The sequence below is a fragment of the Malania oleifera genome, chromosome 8, assembly GCF_029873635.1.
Source record: "Malania oleifera isolate guangnan ecotype guangnan chromosome 8, ASM2987363v1, whole genome shotgun sequence".
NCBI classification, from domain to species: Eukaryota; Viridiplantae; Streptophyta; class Magnoliopsida; order Santalales; family Ximeniaceae; genus Malania; species Malania oleifera.
Window position 1 is genome coordinate 98,159,032 of NC_080424.1, and position 15,193 is coordinate 98,174,224.

General features: G+C 35.2%; 1 protein-coding gene across 4 annotated transcripts in view; it reads right to left on the reverse strand.

Annotated features, from left to right (window-relative positions):
• The window catches only part of LOC131161984 (AP-4 complex subunit mu), a 68,582-nt gene extending 59,366 nt beyond the window's left edge, over positions 1–9,216 (reverse strand). For 3 of the 4 annotated variants that reach the window (XR_009138661.1, XM_058118067.1, XM_058118068.1), the window contains exon 1: positions 8,980–9,182. Coding sequence is in view for 3 of the 4 variants with exons in the window: in XM_058118067.1 (XP_057974050.1) it covers positions 8,980–9,037 (58 nt within the window). In the remaining variant the exon portion in view is untranslated. Of the gene's footprint in view, positions 1–8,979 lie in introns of all 4 variants that reach the window. The other variant, XM_058118066.1, reaches the window with a different exon arrangement.
• Between the last annotated feature and the right edge of the window lie 5,977 nt (positions 9,217–15,193).

The following is a 15,193-nucleotide window of genomic DNA, read 5'->3' on the forward strand; positions in this document are numbered from 1 at the left end:
AGAAAAACACTCTTTTTTATGTCTCAGACGCCTGTCCACTCGTCTAAACCTCACTAAAATATTTTCTCTCCATCTCTCTACTAAGCCTTACTTCTCCAAACCTCTTCCTACTTCATTCCATCAAACCCTAAATCCTCCTCACCTAGGGCTCTTCGGGTTTCTGTTTTCATCAACATGCCAAGAACTAAAACAGTAGGGAACAAAGACAAAGCATCTTCTTCACGACAAGCTAGCAACGACGAAATAAAAAAATGGTTGGTCTCAACTCAAGCAAAATCTTTGTACTGAAATCACATCTCCACAATTGATCCAATTTTTGGTAAGGTACTAGATGTTGCTTTCTTTGAATCCGATTTCCCAGAGATTCTTGAGCTATTTAAAAACATAGGATGGGACAAGTTTATCCTACACCAAGTCAAAGGATATTATCCTGACCTGATCAAACTCTTTTACTCCAACTTGGTAAAGAAGGATATTAGTTTTTTAACTGAAGTATTTGGCCAAAAGATTACCTTTACTCCACCATTGCTAAGAAAAATCCTCCGTATAAAAAGTGGTGATTTTGAGTGCAATCCTATTGAAAAACAATGGACAATGGAGCAGGGATTTACTCCACAAGAATTTTTGCCTCTTGTGATGAATGATCCACCTACTTATTTTGGAAATCCTCCACAATATAAGCAGCTCACTCAAATCCTTCACAAAATTGTTGCTTACAATATTCTTCCTAGAGCAGGATCCTATGATCATATTTCCTTCTTCGATTGTTTTGTCATGTGGTGCGTACTCAAAGGCAAGAAATTGGATTTAGCAAGCCTCATACTTAAGTGGATGGTCATGAAGCTAGAATCTCCTAGAATTGGACTTCCATATGGTGGCATACTTTCTTTAGTCTTTGCTCACTTCCAAGTTCTCAGTCCATCCTCCAAGATAGTGAAACGAACCTATTATAATTTATTTTCCTCCACTACTCCAAAAAGGATAGGTTACAAGAAATACACTGAGGGATGGATGTATAGAGGAAATAGGCCTGTACGACCGGAGCCAGAAGAACCTAATCCAGCCCCCGAAGAAGCTGATATGCCTACATTGTTCCTTCCCTTCTATCAGCATTATTCCAGTTTCAATTCTGACATAAGGGCTGGCTTCACTTCTCTTCAAGACAAAATCTCACACATTGATGCTAAGTACTCTTCACTGGATAAGCGTCTTGACAAAATAGAGCAACATGTCACTAGTACAGCACCTATGGACATTAGTTCAGCACCAAATGATACTGATTCAGACAAAGAGAGTGAAGAAAATGATGACGGTTCACAAAAATCATCAGATGAAAGCTCACAAGTCAGATGAAGGCTCTGCTAAAGAAGAAGAAGAAGAATCACAGGCAAACAAATCTAAAGGGAAAGCAGTTGCTACAAATTGTGATACAGCCTTTGATGCTTAACTGAGTTTCTTTTATGATGTTTAAATTTTTTGCTGTTTGTATGCTACACTTGCTCCGCTTATGGTTGTATTATGTCTTTTTGTTGATGTCAAAAGGGGGAGTATGTGTGTATAATCGCAAAGTATTTTGTTGAACTATGTTTCTACGTTCTATGTTTCTATGTTAAATACAAAGTATCTGAAATTGTGCCTTCTAAAATTGTACTTTAATGTTTAACTATTACATCCACTTTGAAGATTTATGCTTATTGAAAGGGGGAGTATTTTTTTTTTTTTCTTTGCTCTTTATTTGTCATCATCAAAAAGGGGGAGATTGTTGACCTAGCTAGGCTTACGACTCTTGATTTTGATGATAACAAAGTAAGGCTATCTAATTTGCTTCAAAGTGGTGCTATTTCGGTTAATTAAGGCAAAGAGGATTTCAGATGATAAAAGGGACAATTCCGAAAGCTCATGTCAAAATTCAGATCAAATGAAGCTTAGACCTCAAATGACATACCTTGAAAGCTCACAAGGATCAAGGAACATGGAAGGCCCTATATCAAATAAATGATCCATAATGAAAGCTCAAAGAAGTTTGAAAGATCAAAGTTCAACGACAAAAAGAACTCAAAGCAAAGAAGAGTCAAATCAATTTTTAGAACAAGCTTTGTAAGTACTTCAAGTATGACTTTTCATTTTGAAGCTCATTAGGCAAATGAGACTTAAGAGACCTTAGTTTTAAGTCTTGGAACTTATTTTTCAAAGAAAAACAAATTGATATTTCAAGATTAAATAAGCAAAGAAGAGAGAGATCAAAAATGTTTTAAAATAATAAAACAATTGTTTGATAGGCGACTGACTGCGCATGGGCAGTCAACTGCCATGTTAAAGACTTTAAATAAGCAGACATAAGTATGACAGTCAACTGTCTAGAGCTTGACAGGCGACTATCGGTGCAAATTGAGACGACCGCTTGTGTTTTGCCAATCGTCTATCACCCTTCTGGTCATTTAAAAAACCCAGTTGTTCAGTGACAAGTGCCTGACTCCTTGTTGACAGGCGACTGCCACCTTACTGCTTGTGCATTCTATACGTGAAATACACTGATAGCCGACTACCAGAGTCCTCACAGTCAACTGTCACGCCGTAAAATTTAAAAAACATAACGGAAATATTTTGAAATATTCAATTGCTTGGGGCTCAAACTTATTTAAATCTTGGACCCTACTCCAAGTAAACTTGGGGAACAAGTTAAATACTTTTCTACATCTATAAATACACCCAAGTTATATTGATTCAATACACAAGAATTCAATTCAGCATTCAAAATCTCTAGTGTTCTGAAATTCTCAAAGCTCTCTCTTGCTGTAAATTGGCACGAAGTTTACTGAAGTCTTGCTGATTTTCTCACTGATATCGTGCTATAACTATTAATTCTTTCATCCATTGAAAGAATCATACAGTGAAATACTTCTAGAGCTTCAATCTGAATTTCATATTGTGAATTACATTGAAGTATATAGTTTTGAACTGTACTAAATCAGCTCTCTGAGGAGCAATTCTTTGTACATCTATTTGATTTGTATCTTGTAGATTGACGATTCCAAGGATTGTTTGGATCGTTGGCCAAGCGAGGGGATATCGCTTAGAGAGGCAGGTTCTAGCCTATTTGAAGGAGTGACCGAACGAGGGTACATCGTTTGGAGAGGCGGGCTCTAGCCTGCTAAAGGAGTGTGTAAACGGTCTTGTTCCGCCCGGCAAAGGAACTAATTTTAGTAATCCTTTAGTGGTTTGCCAAAGGCGAGGACGTAGGCTGGGTATAAGCCGAACCTCGTAAAAATCCCGGTCTCACTCTCTCTTTCCCTTACTCTTTATTTTCAGCACATATAAATTGCATGGACGATTTAATTGGTAATCATATATACTACGTATATTTGGAAATCAAGTAAACTTAAAGTCTAATTTTGATTTGGGTTGCAAAAACCAAAAGGGAGTATGTTGGTTAAACCATACTTTGCAAAAACCATACGGGAGTACGTTACTTGGTTAACATCTCAAAGATAAATTTACTAAGAGTTTATTTGAATTCTGAATTTTGGGAAGAGTGAATGTTTTGTTGAATATTAAATTGAGAAACAAATTACATTCTCTACAGGGCTTACAAATTCGTATACGCAGGGCTGCAAACAAAATAACCATCTTGATTGGATATTGTGGTTGATTGGAAAAATTGATTTGTTTGGTTGATTGATTGATTACTTGATTGTTTAAATACTTTATTGGTATATGGTTGTGGATTGGATATTATTTTAAGTATTGGTTGTGTATTTGGTAAATCAACAAGAAGTCAAGAATACATTAAAAAGAAGTAAAAGAAATTTTTTAAATCCAATTCACCCCTCCCCCTCCTCGAGACTACACCTTAGTTTTCAAGAGGGAACCTCCAAACCACTTACTAATTAAGGAGAACAGTAGATGTTTTTCAACACCACATTACCAATACCAAGGTCCCCCCTCAGACTTCAGTCTGCTAACCACCTCCCAGCTAATCAGATGCTCTCTCCTACCGTCCCCCGAACCCGAGCAAAGGAAATTATGCATCAATCTCTCTAAAGATATATCTAGGAATTTTGAACAAGAAAAAGGTAATAGGTAGGAATGTTGGAGAGAGAGGCACTAATGAGTGTAGCACAACCACTAAGGTAAAATTATGCCCTCTAGCTCTTCCAACCCTGAGTCTTCTACCCACCTTTACTATCACAGGGTCCCAAAAGGCTTCAAAATTCAGGTTGCGTCCTAGGAGGCCAAGATAAGAGAGAGGCTACTCAAGGGAAACATAATGCGCTAGTGATTTGAACTCTCTAGGACCCTATCCCCCAAAATGATTCCAGCAACCCCACTCCTAGACAATTTGATTTTTAAGCCCGACATTCTCAAAATTTTTGAGCAAAATAATGAATTTCTGGAATTTACTATGTTGTCCTCAAGAAACAGCAGTGTCTTCAGCAAATAAGAGATGTGAAATCTCCGCTTCCACCCCTCCCCAAATGGAAAGCTCTAATCACCCCCAACCCCTGAGCATGCAAAAGCATCCTGCTTAGGGCATCTACTATAAGATTGAACAAGAATGGAGATAGTGGATCCACTTGCCTATCTCTTTGAGAGGCCCTAAACCAATATCTTGAATCTTGATTGACCGTTGACAATGAGTAACAAATGGGTTGAACTCAAGCAACCCTTAATCCACTTCCCCACAAGTTCCCAAAGCCATACACATCACCCTTGTCTAAAAACCCACAATTGACCATGTCATAGGCTTTCTTGAAGTCCAATTTAAAGAGAAGCCCCTTCTCCCCCTCCTCCTAACATTCCCTACCACCTTGTCAGCCACCAACACAAAAATCATGTCAACTAAGATGGATTTGAAGTCCCTTTTCCAAGTCAACAGTAATAGGAACCAACCTTTTTCCTTAGCATTATTTCTAATTAAAAGGTCTAATATGTAAAATTGTAAAAACAAAGTATAGATAGGTGACCACTAGCACCGGAATTAATTGTCCACTCTCAAAATCAGACCAAGAATAACTAATGCAACTATTATAATAACAGAAGGATGAGTCGAATACTCTTAATGAAGTTTGCATTTATAATGTGCCTATAGTAACAAGTATAATTGAGAATAACGCCCTTCATAAGAAGTGCGAGTGGTGACACTTCTGACAAAGGCTTTGGTCAACTTTTGTAAATGTTCACTAAAAAATATAAGGTAGCACAAACTCATAACAGAGCTAAAATTTCAATGAACTTCTTGCTACTGTTTGTGTGGCATTTCTACATACAACACTCTGGCATTTCAGCATATAATACAACGAAATGCATGTTGGCTTAAGTTTTGGCTGATATCATTAGAATTTTAAATACCTACACTAATAGGAGGTCTAAATCAAAAAGTACTTTCTTGTATGTATGAAAAATTTAGTATGTGGCTTAAAACTAAATATTACAATCCATGTGGGGGTTAGAATCTGCACTTAGATAGTGATATGAGTGGGAGTGCTTTGTAACCACAGCCTTCTGACAAAGGCTTTGATCAACTTTTGTAAATGTTCACTAAAAAATATAAGGTAGCACAAACTCATAACAGAGCTAAAATTTCAATGAATTTCTTGCTACTGTTTGTGTGGCATTTCTACATATAATACAACAAAATGCATGTTGGCTTAAGTTTTGGCTGATATCATTAGAATTTTAAGCACCTACACTAATAGGAGCTCTAAATCAAAAAGTACTTTCTTGTATGCATGAAAATTTTAGTATTTGGCTTAAAACTAAATATTACAATCCATGTGGAGGTTAAAATCTGCACTTAGATAGTGATATGAGTGGGAGTGTTTTGTAACCACAGCCTTTATCCCACACGAAAACTTTTGGAATCTTTAAGGGGATTTATAAAGGCAACACTCACACTACAAACTAAATTGAAATTCCAAAGGAAAAGTATTGAGGCTAAATGATTTAATATATTTATATTCAATATTAAATCACTTAGCACTTGGACACGAGGCACATGCACATGTAAAATTAAGATCTTATGATCTGAAATATAATTTCCAAATTTTCATTTTTGAAGAGGTTCAGTAAAATTCAAACAATAGGACATAACCTTCAAAAAATAACCATGAGTTTAAATTTTAAGTAAACAATCAAACTAGTTTTATGTTTTATGCCTGGGACTCTGGGAGATCAACTACACAAGCTATAAATATATAACAATATTAATGGAAAAGATTTGGGAAAAGAATAGGGACTTGCACATGATCTTTATTGGCTTAGGGAAGGTCTACGATAGGGTAACTAGGGAAGTCTCAATTCTAGAAAAAAGGGAGTATGCAGTAACTCAGTAAGTCTATTAATGTCAGTAAGGATATGTATGATAGAGGAAATGACTAGCATGGACAAGTGGAGAGTCTAGGGGTACATAGGTCTACTTTGAGCTATTATCTATTTACATTAGTAGTGGATAAACTTACTACAATTATTTGAAGCGAGATTGTAGATGACATTTCTTCACTAGTGAAACCGTAGATCTGGGTAGAATCTAAGTAAGAACCATGGAGAGAAGCTTCAGAATCTAAAGGTTTTAAGGTAAGTAGAAATAAGACAAAATACATTAAATGTAATTTTATTCATACAGGAGGAATATTGGAGAAAAGATTAAACTTGATGATCAAGAAAGTAATAATATTACTAGTAGATTTTGACACCATAAATATAATATATAATCTAAAGAAGAAATTAAAGATATAATACAGAGTTAAGTAGGTTGAGTAAAATGGAGAAGTGCTTCCGGCATGTTGTATGATCGTAAAATACACTTAAAATTAAAAGGAAATTTGTATAAATGGATATAAGACCAAATATTCTATTTGGATCACAATGTTGTGCAACTAAGCTAAGAAACAACATATCCAAAAAGTAAAAATTGCCAAAATGAAAATGTTGAGGTGGAAGAGTAGTATAAATCGAATAGATAAAGGTAAGTTTAGCATAGCACCTATATAAGATAAGATAAGGGTGGGGCGGCTTGTGCGCCTAATAATGCACAAGGAGGAGTGAGCTAGCTAATGTTAATAAAAGTGGCGGGTGTAGGGGTAGACCTAGAAAATCTAGGAATAGTATAGTGAATAAGCATTTAAAAGCCTTTTGTTCGTCAGAGGATGTTGCCAAGATCATACAAAATGATGGAAATGGATTCATGTAGCTAACCGCACTTAGTGAAAACTTAAGACTTGTTTTTTGTTGTTGTTGTCATTGTATTGTTTTAAATAGGTGTAGAAAATCAAGGGTTTTGCTCAAAGTCCTTATCTTTTTGCATAAGTCATGGATGAATGTATTAGGAGTATCCAAAATGAGATTTCATAGCATATGTTGTTTACAAATGATATTGCTTTGATTGATGAAACTAGAAATGGAGTACAATCTATAGGTCATTAGTAGAAATGACACATAATATATGAAATGCAATTTTAATCATATTAGGTGAAGTTAAAATTATGGAAAAAAGCTATAGAATCAAGAAGTTTTAACATAACCAAAAATAAGACAATATATTAAATGTAATTCTAATCATGTTAGGAGGAATTTTAGAGAAAAGATTAAACTTCATGGTCAAAAAAATTATTAAAATTAGCAGATTTCTATACCTTAAATCTATTATCCAAGATGAAGGACAAATCAAAAAAGATGATACATAGAATTAAAGCATGTTAGAAAAAATGGATAAGTACTTTAGGAATGTTTTGTCATCATAAAATACCCTTAAAAGGAAAATAAAATGTCTACAAGATGACTATAAGACCAGCTATGCTATGCAGATCAGAAAGTTGTGCAACCAAGAAACTATATATATATATATAATGTTAAATTAATATGAGGGAGGGGTGGCTAAGATGGGTTGGGCACCAAAAACATAAGACAATAACGCACTATTGAGGAGGGGTGGCATTGGCATTAAAAGATAGGGGTGGACTTACAATAACTTGGAATGAGATAGTGAGAACCCTCCATTTGTCATGTGGTATTGCCTAAGATCATGTAATTGAAAATAAAAAGATTCATGTAGTCAATCCCACCTAGTGGGACCTTAAGGCTTGGTTATTATTATTCGTATTGTTTATGTATCTTGTTTTAGAGAAGTATGTTTGGTAACTCTTCAGAATATATTTATCAAGGAGCACAATCATAGTTTTAAAACAATATTTTTGTTGTTTTCCCTCACTTTTTTCTCAATCATACACAGTAAACATTCAGGTTTACAGCCAGCAGATTTGGGTGGTTTTCTTGTATTCTTGCAGCAAACTCATTTGAGTAGAATGTGGATGCAAACATCATCTTAAAGATATTAACACACATCAAAGCCACAAAATTTCTAAATTTGTGCTACTACTGCTACTGACCTAACAGGGAACACGAAACCTGATTGCTCAACCTCAACCCACTCCATATGTCTGCACGGAACCTTGCTCATAATCAATCTTCTGAAGCAATTTGAGTATTTTTTTCAGAACGCAGTGTAAGAAATCAGAACCATAAATCCTCATGACTGCGAGTGCAGCAACCAATCTCAACTAATGCTGGAACTACGGTACTCAATCCTCTGATCTACAGATAATTATGCCCAAAGTAGAGTTGCTTGGTCGGCCTTTCAGTAGCTTTCAAGGGTTATTTGAAGTATTTTTTTTTTTTTGGAGGGCAAGCACTCGAAGTATTATTGAATATAATACAACCAGTAAGCTCAAGCACGCAGTTGCATGCCCACCAAAACAGCTTCATTCAATCATTCCGAAAAATAAAATCCATTTCAAACAAAAATGAAGAAATAACTGGCCATCGAGATATATACAGCAACGATGTCACGTAATTGCAATTATTCGCGAGTCATTCATTCACGAAACCGGAAAAAAAATAAAACAACTAAAAATGAGAGGAATGGAACAATATCGAGCCAGATCCAACTGGAATTGAGAGAGAGAGAGAGAGAGAGAGACTCACAGTCGCGGAAGACGATGTTATCGCCTCTCTGGGAGAGCACGAAGAACTGCGAGATCATGATTCAGCTGCGGTGTATCGTGCTGCGTTTCACCGATCTGGTTTGTTTTTGCCTTTTGCTACATGAAAAAACTCTGGCCTGTTCTATACTTTTATTTTTTATTTTATTAGACTGAAGACTTGTTAGTGTTCGGCTGCTCTCGTTCGAACCATGGGCTTTGGTTTTGGAAAGCCGAGGAGAGCTGGCCGTCCAGCGCCCTGGGGTTGAAGCGACACATGGCAAACCCGTAACTCTGCGATGAAAATTACAAAACCGACGTCGTTTTAGGCGTCTGTGCTCGTATACAAGTACAAATTTAAATAATCTAAATCATGCCTACAAAACACATTAAATTTGAATTGGTATGCAATTAGATGCGATCTAATACAGATTATATTTGCTTTTATTCAACTTCATGCATATCAAATAAGACCCGAAATCTACTCCCGAGCATATATATATATATATATATATATATATATATAATCACATGTGAAGGACTATATTGTACTATGTCATTAAAATAAGATTAGAATGTTTGAGTAGTGCCAAACAACCCTAATTAATAATTAAATAAAATTATTTCAATAAGATATTAATCCTATTTTAGCATAAAAGTTTTAGAAAAGTGACACTAAGAAGAAAATTTAGATAAATCAAACCAAACACCATCACAAAAATTTTTGGACAAAGTACATTGGTTTTGGTTAAAGTTTGGAAAAAAAACATTCTAATGTCCTCGCGGTTTAAAAATCTAGGAACTTCCTCTAAATTTTACAACTCCCAAAGGTCTCCCCTAACATTTAATATTTGGAACACTTATACCTATCAAATTTTTTGTCTCTTTTATGAAATATAGGAAGAGATTTAGGTCTTTTTAGCAAATCTTATGTAAGATCTATAGAAATCTTAAGACACGATTATAGGTGCAAAAAATAAATAGATTTAACTTTTAAAAGATTAGCTATCATTAAAAATAGGCTCACCTATTAAACAGAATAAATAATGAAATTGTATTTTTATTTTATGGCGTTTTCAAGATCAAATAGATGGCAATGTTCTACCCCCGCCAAAAGAAACATTCACAGTATTATTTTTTTTTTTTAATTGTAATATAAGTGCAAATATGTGAACGTGTTTCCAATATCTTATTTTAAGAAATTAAATTAAATTATGCCACTTATCAACTAATTTAAGATGTTGTATTCATATTTTTGGCTTATTTGGTTTGTTTTATTGTAGATAGAAATTGCATAGTCCAACAAAAATCTATACTATACATTAATCTTAAAGTAGGAGGCAAATTTAATGTTGACGGCATTGAATTTTTTTTCATCCACTTTTTGTTTTTGTTTTTTTACTTGTTCTCTCTCTCTCTCTCTCTCTCTCTCTCTCTCTCTCTCTCTACATTAGTGAGCTTACAAGGGGCCCACATAGACCCTATTAAATTTTCTTTATTTATTAAATTCCTCTTTCTTATCTCTCTCTCTTTAATTAAATTTTTTTATTAATTTTTTAAAAACACAATTAATAATGATGGACCGATAGAATTCAACAAGATGAAAATACAACTCATGATTATTTAGTTTTAAAATTTTAAATTTTTTTTTTTAAAAAAGATAATTAAATATTGACATCTTGAAGTCTCTTTATTTACCCATCATTTTGTATTATATAGATTAACTAGCAGAGACTTTGTGCTACGCATAGAAAGGACTTACCAATATGTTTATAATAGTAATCAAACTATAGCTCATTGTTTCTTTAGCACAAATACGACTTTGTTGATGACCATTTTGGCCAAATGCACATAATGGAGGGTGACAAGTTTTTTTTTATATCTTTTTTACCATTTTTGTTTTGCCTTTTTGCTATGTTTTTGCCATTTTTTGTTAGCCCGAGCAATTTGGGATGATCTAAAACTTTAAAGTGGGATCTAACAACAATTTTGACCTTGTACATACAAATTAAGATAAAACCACTATTATTTCGAGCATTTCTGCCTACTTTCTACCAAATTTGATTGTAATGGGTGATTCAAAGCTGATCAAAATAGTAGGAAAAGGTTTGACAGTGCTTTTAACCTTAAGCACACAAATCGAGATAAAACCTTTGTCATTATAGGCTTTTTTAATCTTTTTCTATCAAATTTGATTGTACCAGGTGATTCGGAGCAATCTAAAATTGTAAGAAGAGATTTGAAAGTAATTTTGAATTTAAAAACGCAAATTGAGGCAAACCCTATCAGTGTAAGCTATTTGGGCTTTTTTTACCAAATTTGATTGCACCAAGTGATTTGGAGCAATTTCAAGGGGTAAAAAGGCATCTGATAGTATTTTTGACTTTGAACACAAAAATCAAGGTGAAACCCTATCATTCTTAACTTTTTTTTGTTGCTAATTTTGATTACAGCGGGTGATTTAGAGTAGTCCAAAAATGGTAAAGTAGTATCCCCCTAGCAATTTCACCATCTAGCATGACCATCAAAATAGAAACCCCATAGTTTTTTTGCTTTTTTGCTCACTTTTTGCTAAATCTTATTCCACTGAGTGATTCACAACAGTCCAAAATGATAAGGAGGTTCAATTTGTAATTTTTGCTTTTTATACAAAAATTGAGGCAAAATTTTGGTTTTTGTATAATTTTCTAACATTTTTGGACACTTCTGAAAATATTGACTATTTTTTTATGGACTCCATATGCTTTTTCTTTAATTTAAAACTTACAAAAAAATTCAAAAAAATTAATTAAATATTATAATAATTATTTGGTTTATTAAAAAATGAAGATTAAAATATTAAAAATTTTGGTTTTTAAAAAAATGAAGATTAAAATATTTAAAAAAAAATGATGAATCAAGAAAAAAAATTGGAAGAGGCTGCACGTGCCTACACGTGGCGCTCAAACAATTCGCAGTTTCGTGTGTTTTAATTCTTTTTTTTTTAAATTACATAGGGGAGGGGGGAGCAAAACGGCGCCGTTTTGGCACACCCCTCGTCTTCTTCCTCCCTCGCTCCCCCACGCATCTTCGACAGCCCTCCGCCATCAATGCTAGTGAGGGGGGGGGGGCATTTCTCCCCTTTTCTCTCTCCCCCTTGTCATTTTCTTGTCCCCCCCCCCCCTCGACACCTTTGCCACCCACTCCCCTAGCCCTCACCTTCCTGCCACATTGTCCGCCGCACTAGCAATGCAGCTTCGGTGTCCCTCCTATTTATTTTTAAAATAATTTAATCATTTTTTTCTTTCTCTCACTTCTTCTCTCTCTCTTATCCCTCTCCTCTCTACAAAACCTTGAAGGGGACTCAAGTGCTTGGGGGGCTAGTCTCTTGCACGCTCTCTCTCTCTCTCTCTCTCTCTCTCTCTCTCTCTCTCTGTTATTTTTCTTTTTGTTATGTTCTTCTTCTTCTTCTTCTTCTTCTCCCCCTCTACTTTGGCCCGAGGCCTCTCACTTTGTAGGTACTCTCTCTCTTTTCTCCTTCCGTCTTTCTTCCCCTTCTTGTACTTCTTCTTCTTCTTTTTCTTTTTCTTCCCTTTCTTCTTCCTTGTTTTGTTTTCCACAACCCATATGCACATGTGTGTACATGGGATGCTGCGTGTGTTTGTTGAGTATGTGTTATGTGTGTGTGTGTGTGTGTGTGTGTGTGCAAGTGTGTGCTTGTGTGTGTGTGGATTCATGCATGATGTGCATATGTATAAGGTCATATACACAGACACATGTGTGCATGACAGTATGTATGCATGCTTATGCATGTATGATTATATGTATGGATATATGATTGACATGAGTATGTTTGCATGTGTATGAATACATGTATATTTGTATGTATTGATGCATGTTGATGTATGTTGCATACATGCATGTACATGTGTATTGATGCATGGTTATGTATGTACATAAATAATATGGATGATAATGCATGTGCATGTGAGTAGATGCATGAATGCATGGTATATGATGGGATAGACTTATATGCATGTATGGCATGAACATGTATGTGTAGGCAATGCTATATATATATATGTATGATGTGTGTGTGTGTGTGTGTGTGTGTGTGTTTTAGTGTGTTCATATGTATGTATTTCATCTTATTTAAAAGATCCTAAAAAAGTGGAAGATGTCGAAAACCCCAAAAATATGAGTTTTGCCACATCATTCCCACAGTTAATTTCTAGCTGAGGATGGGATAATAGGAGGAATTTTATTGTATAGTGTTTTTCTCCCCTTATTCTTAAGCATGACTAGAGTTTGAATCTTCGAGAATCGTATGATTTGAGAAGGTTTAGGGCTCTGACCAATAGAATTAGACCGAAAGAACTATATTTAGTTCATTTTGTGTGAGTCTTCTTTTTTCCACACATATTTTCAAAATTCCCAAAAATATTGTGTTTTTTTTCCTTTTCAACATTTTTTTCTCGAATTTCAATAAGGCCGATGATGAAGCACAAGATTTTAAAAATTTATGCATCTCCCACATTTCAACTCGAACTCTCTCATTTTCAAACTAACTTTTTTAAATACTAGTAATACAAGTCCTATCTCTTTTTCTTAAAACTTTGGTTTTCCAAGTTGGTAATACAAGCTCGCTCTTTTCCAAACCAACATGACTCAATGGCTAGCCCCTTTTAAAGTAATACTTTGGGCTTCTTAAAGCATATTGAAGTCCTCGGACAATGATTCTATCACTAGATGACCAAAAGGGATATTTTCTCTCTCTCTTCTTTTTTCTATTTAAAGGCAACACTTACATAATTGAGGTAACCGTTCTGTGAACAGGTGTCATTAGGATGCTAAAAGGCTGATCATCACTAAGATGATTAGCTTATCACATTTCCTATGCACAAATGTACTCCCAAGCTCATTAAGATGCTGAGAGGTTGATCATCACTAAGATGATTAGTTGATCACCTTCCCTATGCACAAATGTACTCCCAAGCTCATCAGGATGCTGAGAGGTTGATCATCACTAAGATGATTAGCTGATCACCTTTGCATACTCTACTTTGTTTGCATGCTAACTCCTTTCCCCTTTATATATTCTCTTAATATAGATTCTTTTAGGCCTGTATGTGTCTAGGAAATCCAATATTATCCCTCATTTCCTCTTTATTCTCCAAGTATGAGTCTTAAGTATGGATATGCCAAGACATCAATAGGGCAAGAAGTTTCACACCAATGACCGACAATTTGAAGCATTGAGGAAAGCAGAGAGTTGGCGTTGTTGAGCAGAGACAAGACACCGATGAATTACATAGGTGCCCTTTTTCAGTTTGAGGACCAAGTTGAACAAAATACCCCTATGGAACAAGGAAACCCTAATAATAAGAGTGAGAAGCTGAAAGATAATAGAGAGCACATAGGTTTCATTGAGAAATAGTCGAGGGTGGTTCAGAGCATGCAGGATTTCGGGACAATAGAGTTTGAAGATCTATGCTTATTTACTAGCTTAAAAAATCCCTCCCAAATTCAGAATGCCTGATCTTGACAACTACGATGGAATTGGGTACCCAAATACCCACTTAGGTCAACTATTGATTGAGGTAAGAGGAAAGAACAATGGTAATGCTAGTAAGGGCCCATTACAGCAAAGTAGCTTTGTCAATCTTGAGGAAAGGGTTGAGGCTATTGAGAAGACTTTGGGAGAGCTTGTAAAGGTTATTAAAGGGATGGATCTCGTTCATAACCCTTATAGCCCTTCAATCACTCACACCTCCCCACTCCACCCACCTTTATCAAATTTGAAGTTATTGCTCGCATACTAGTCCAGTCTTCTTTGTTATCAATCTACTATAGGGAAAGCATGCAAGATCCCCTTGACCTCCTCTACAAAGATTATGGTACTTAAAGGAAAGAAGTGAAAGAGAGCCCATAATGTTCCCACTCAAGCAATTGGAACTCCCAAAGTTTAGAAGTCTCATCGAGAGTTCACCCCATTGCCTATCTCCTTAATATAACTCTTCAAAAAGTTGGTCACCCAAGGAAAAATGGTACCAGTTCCATTAAGGCCTCAAGCCAGAGTGGGGTACCTCAATCCAAAGACCTTCTGTGAATACCATATGGGAATCCAAGGTCATGGCACATAAAACTACATTCAATTGAAGCACAGGGTTCAAGTGTAATGACCCCAAAAATTGTGCGCATGGAAATGTAAAAATAAAAATAAAAATAAATAAATAATA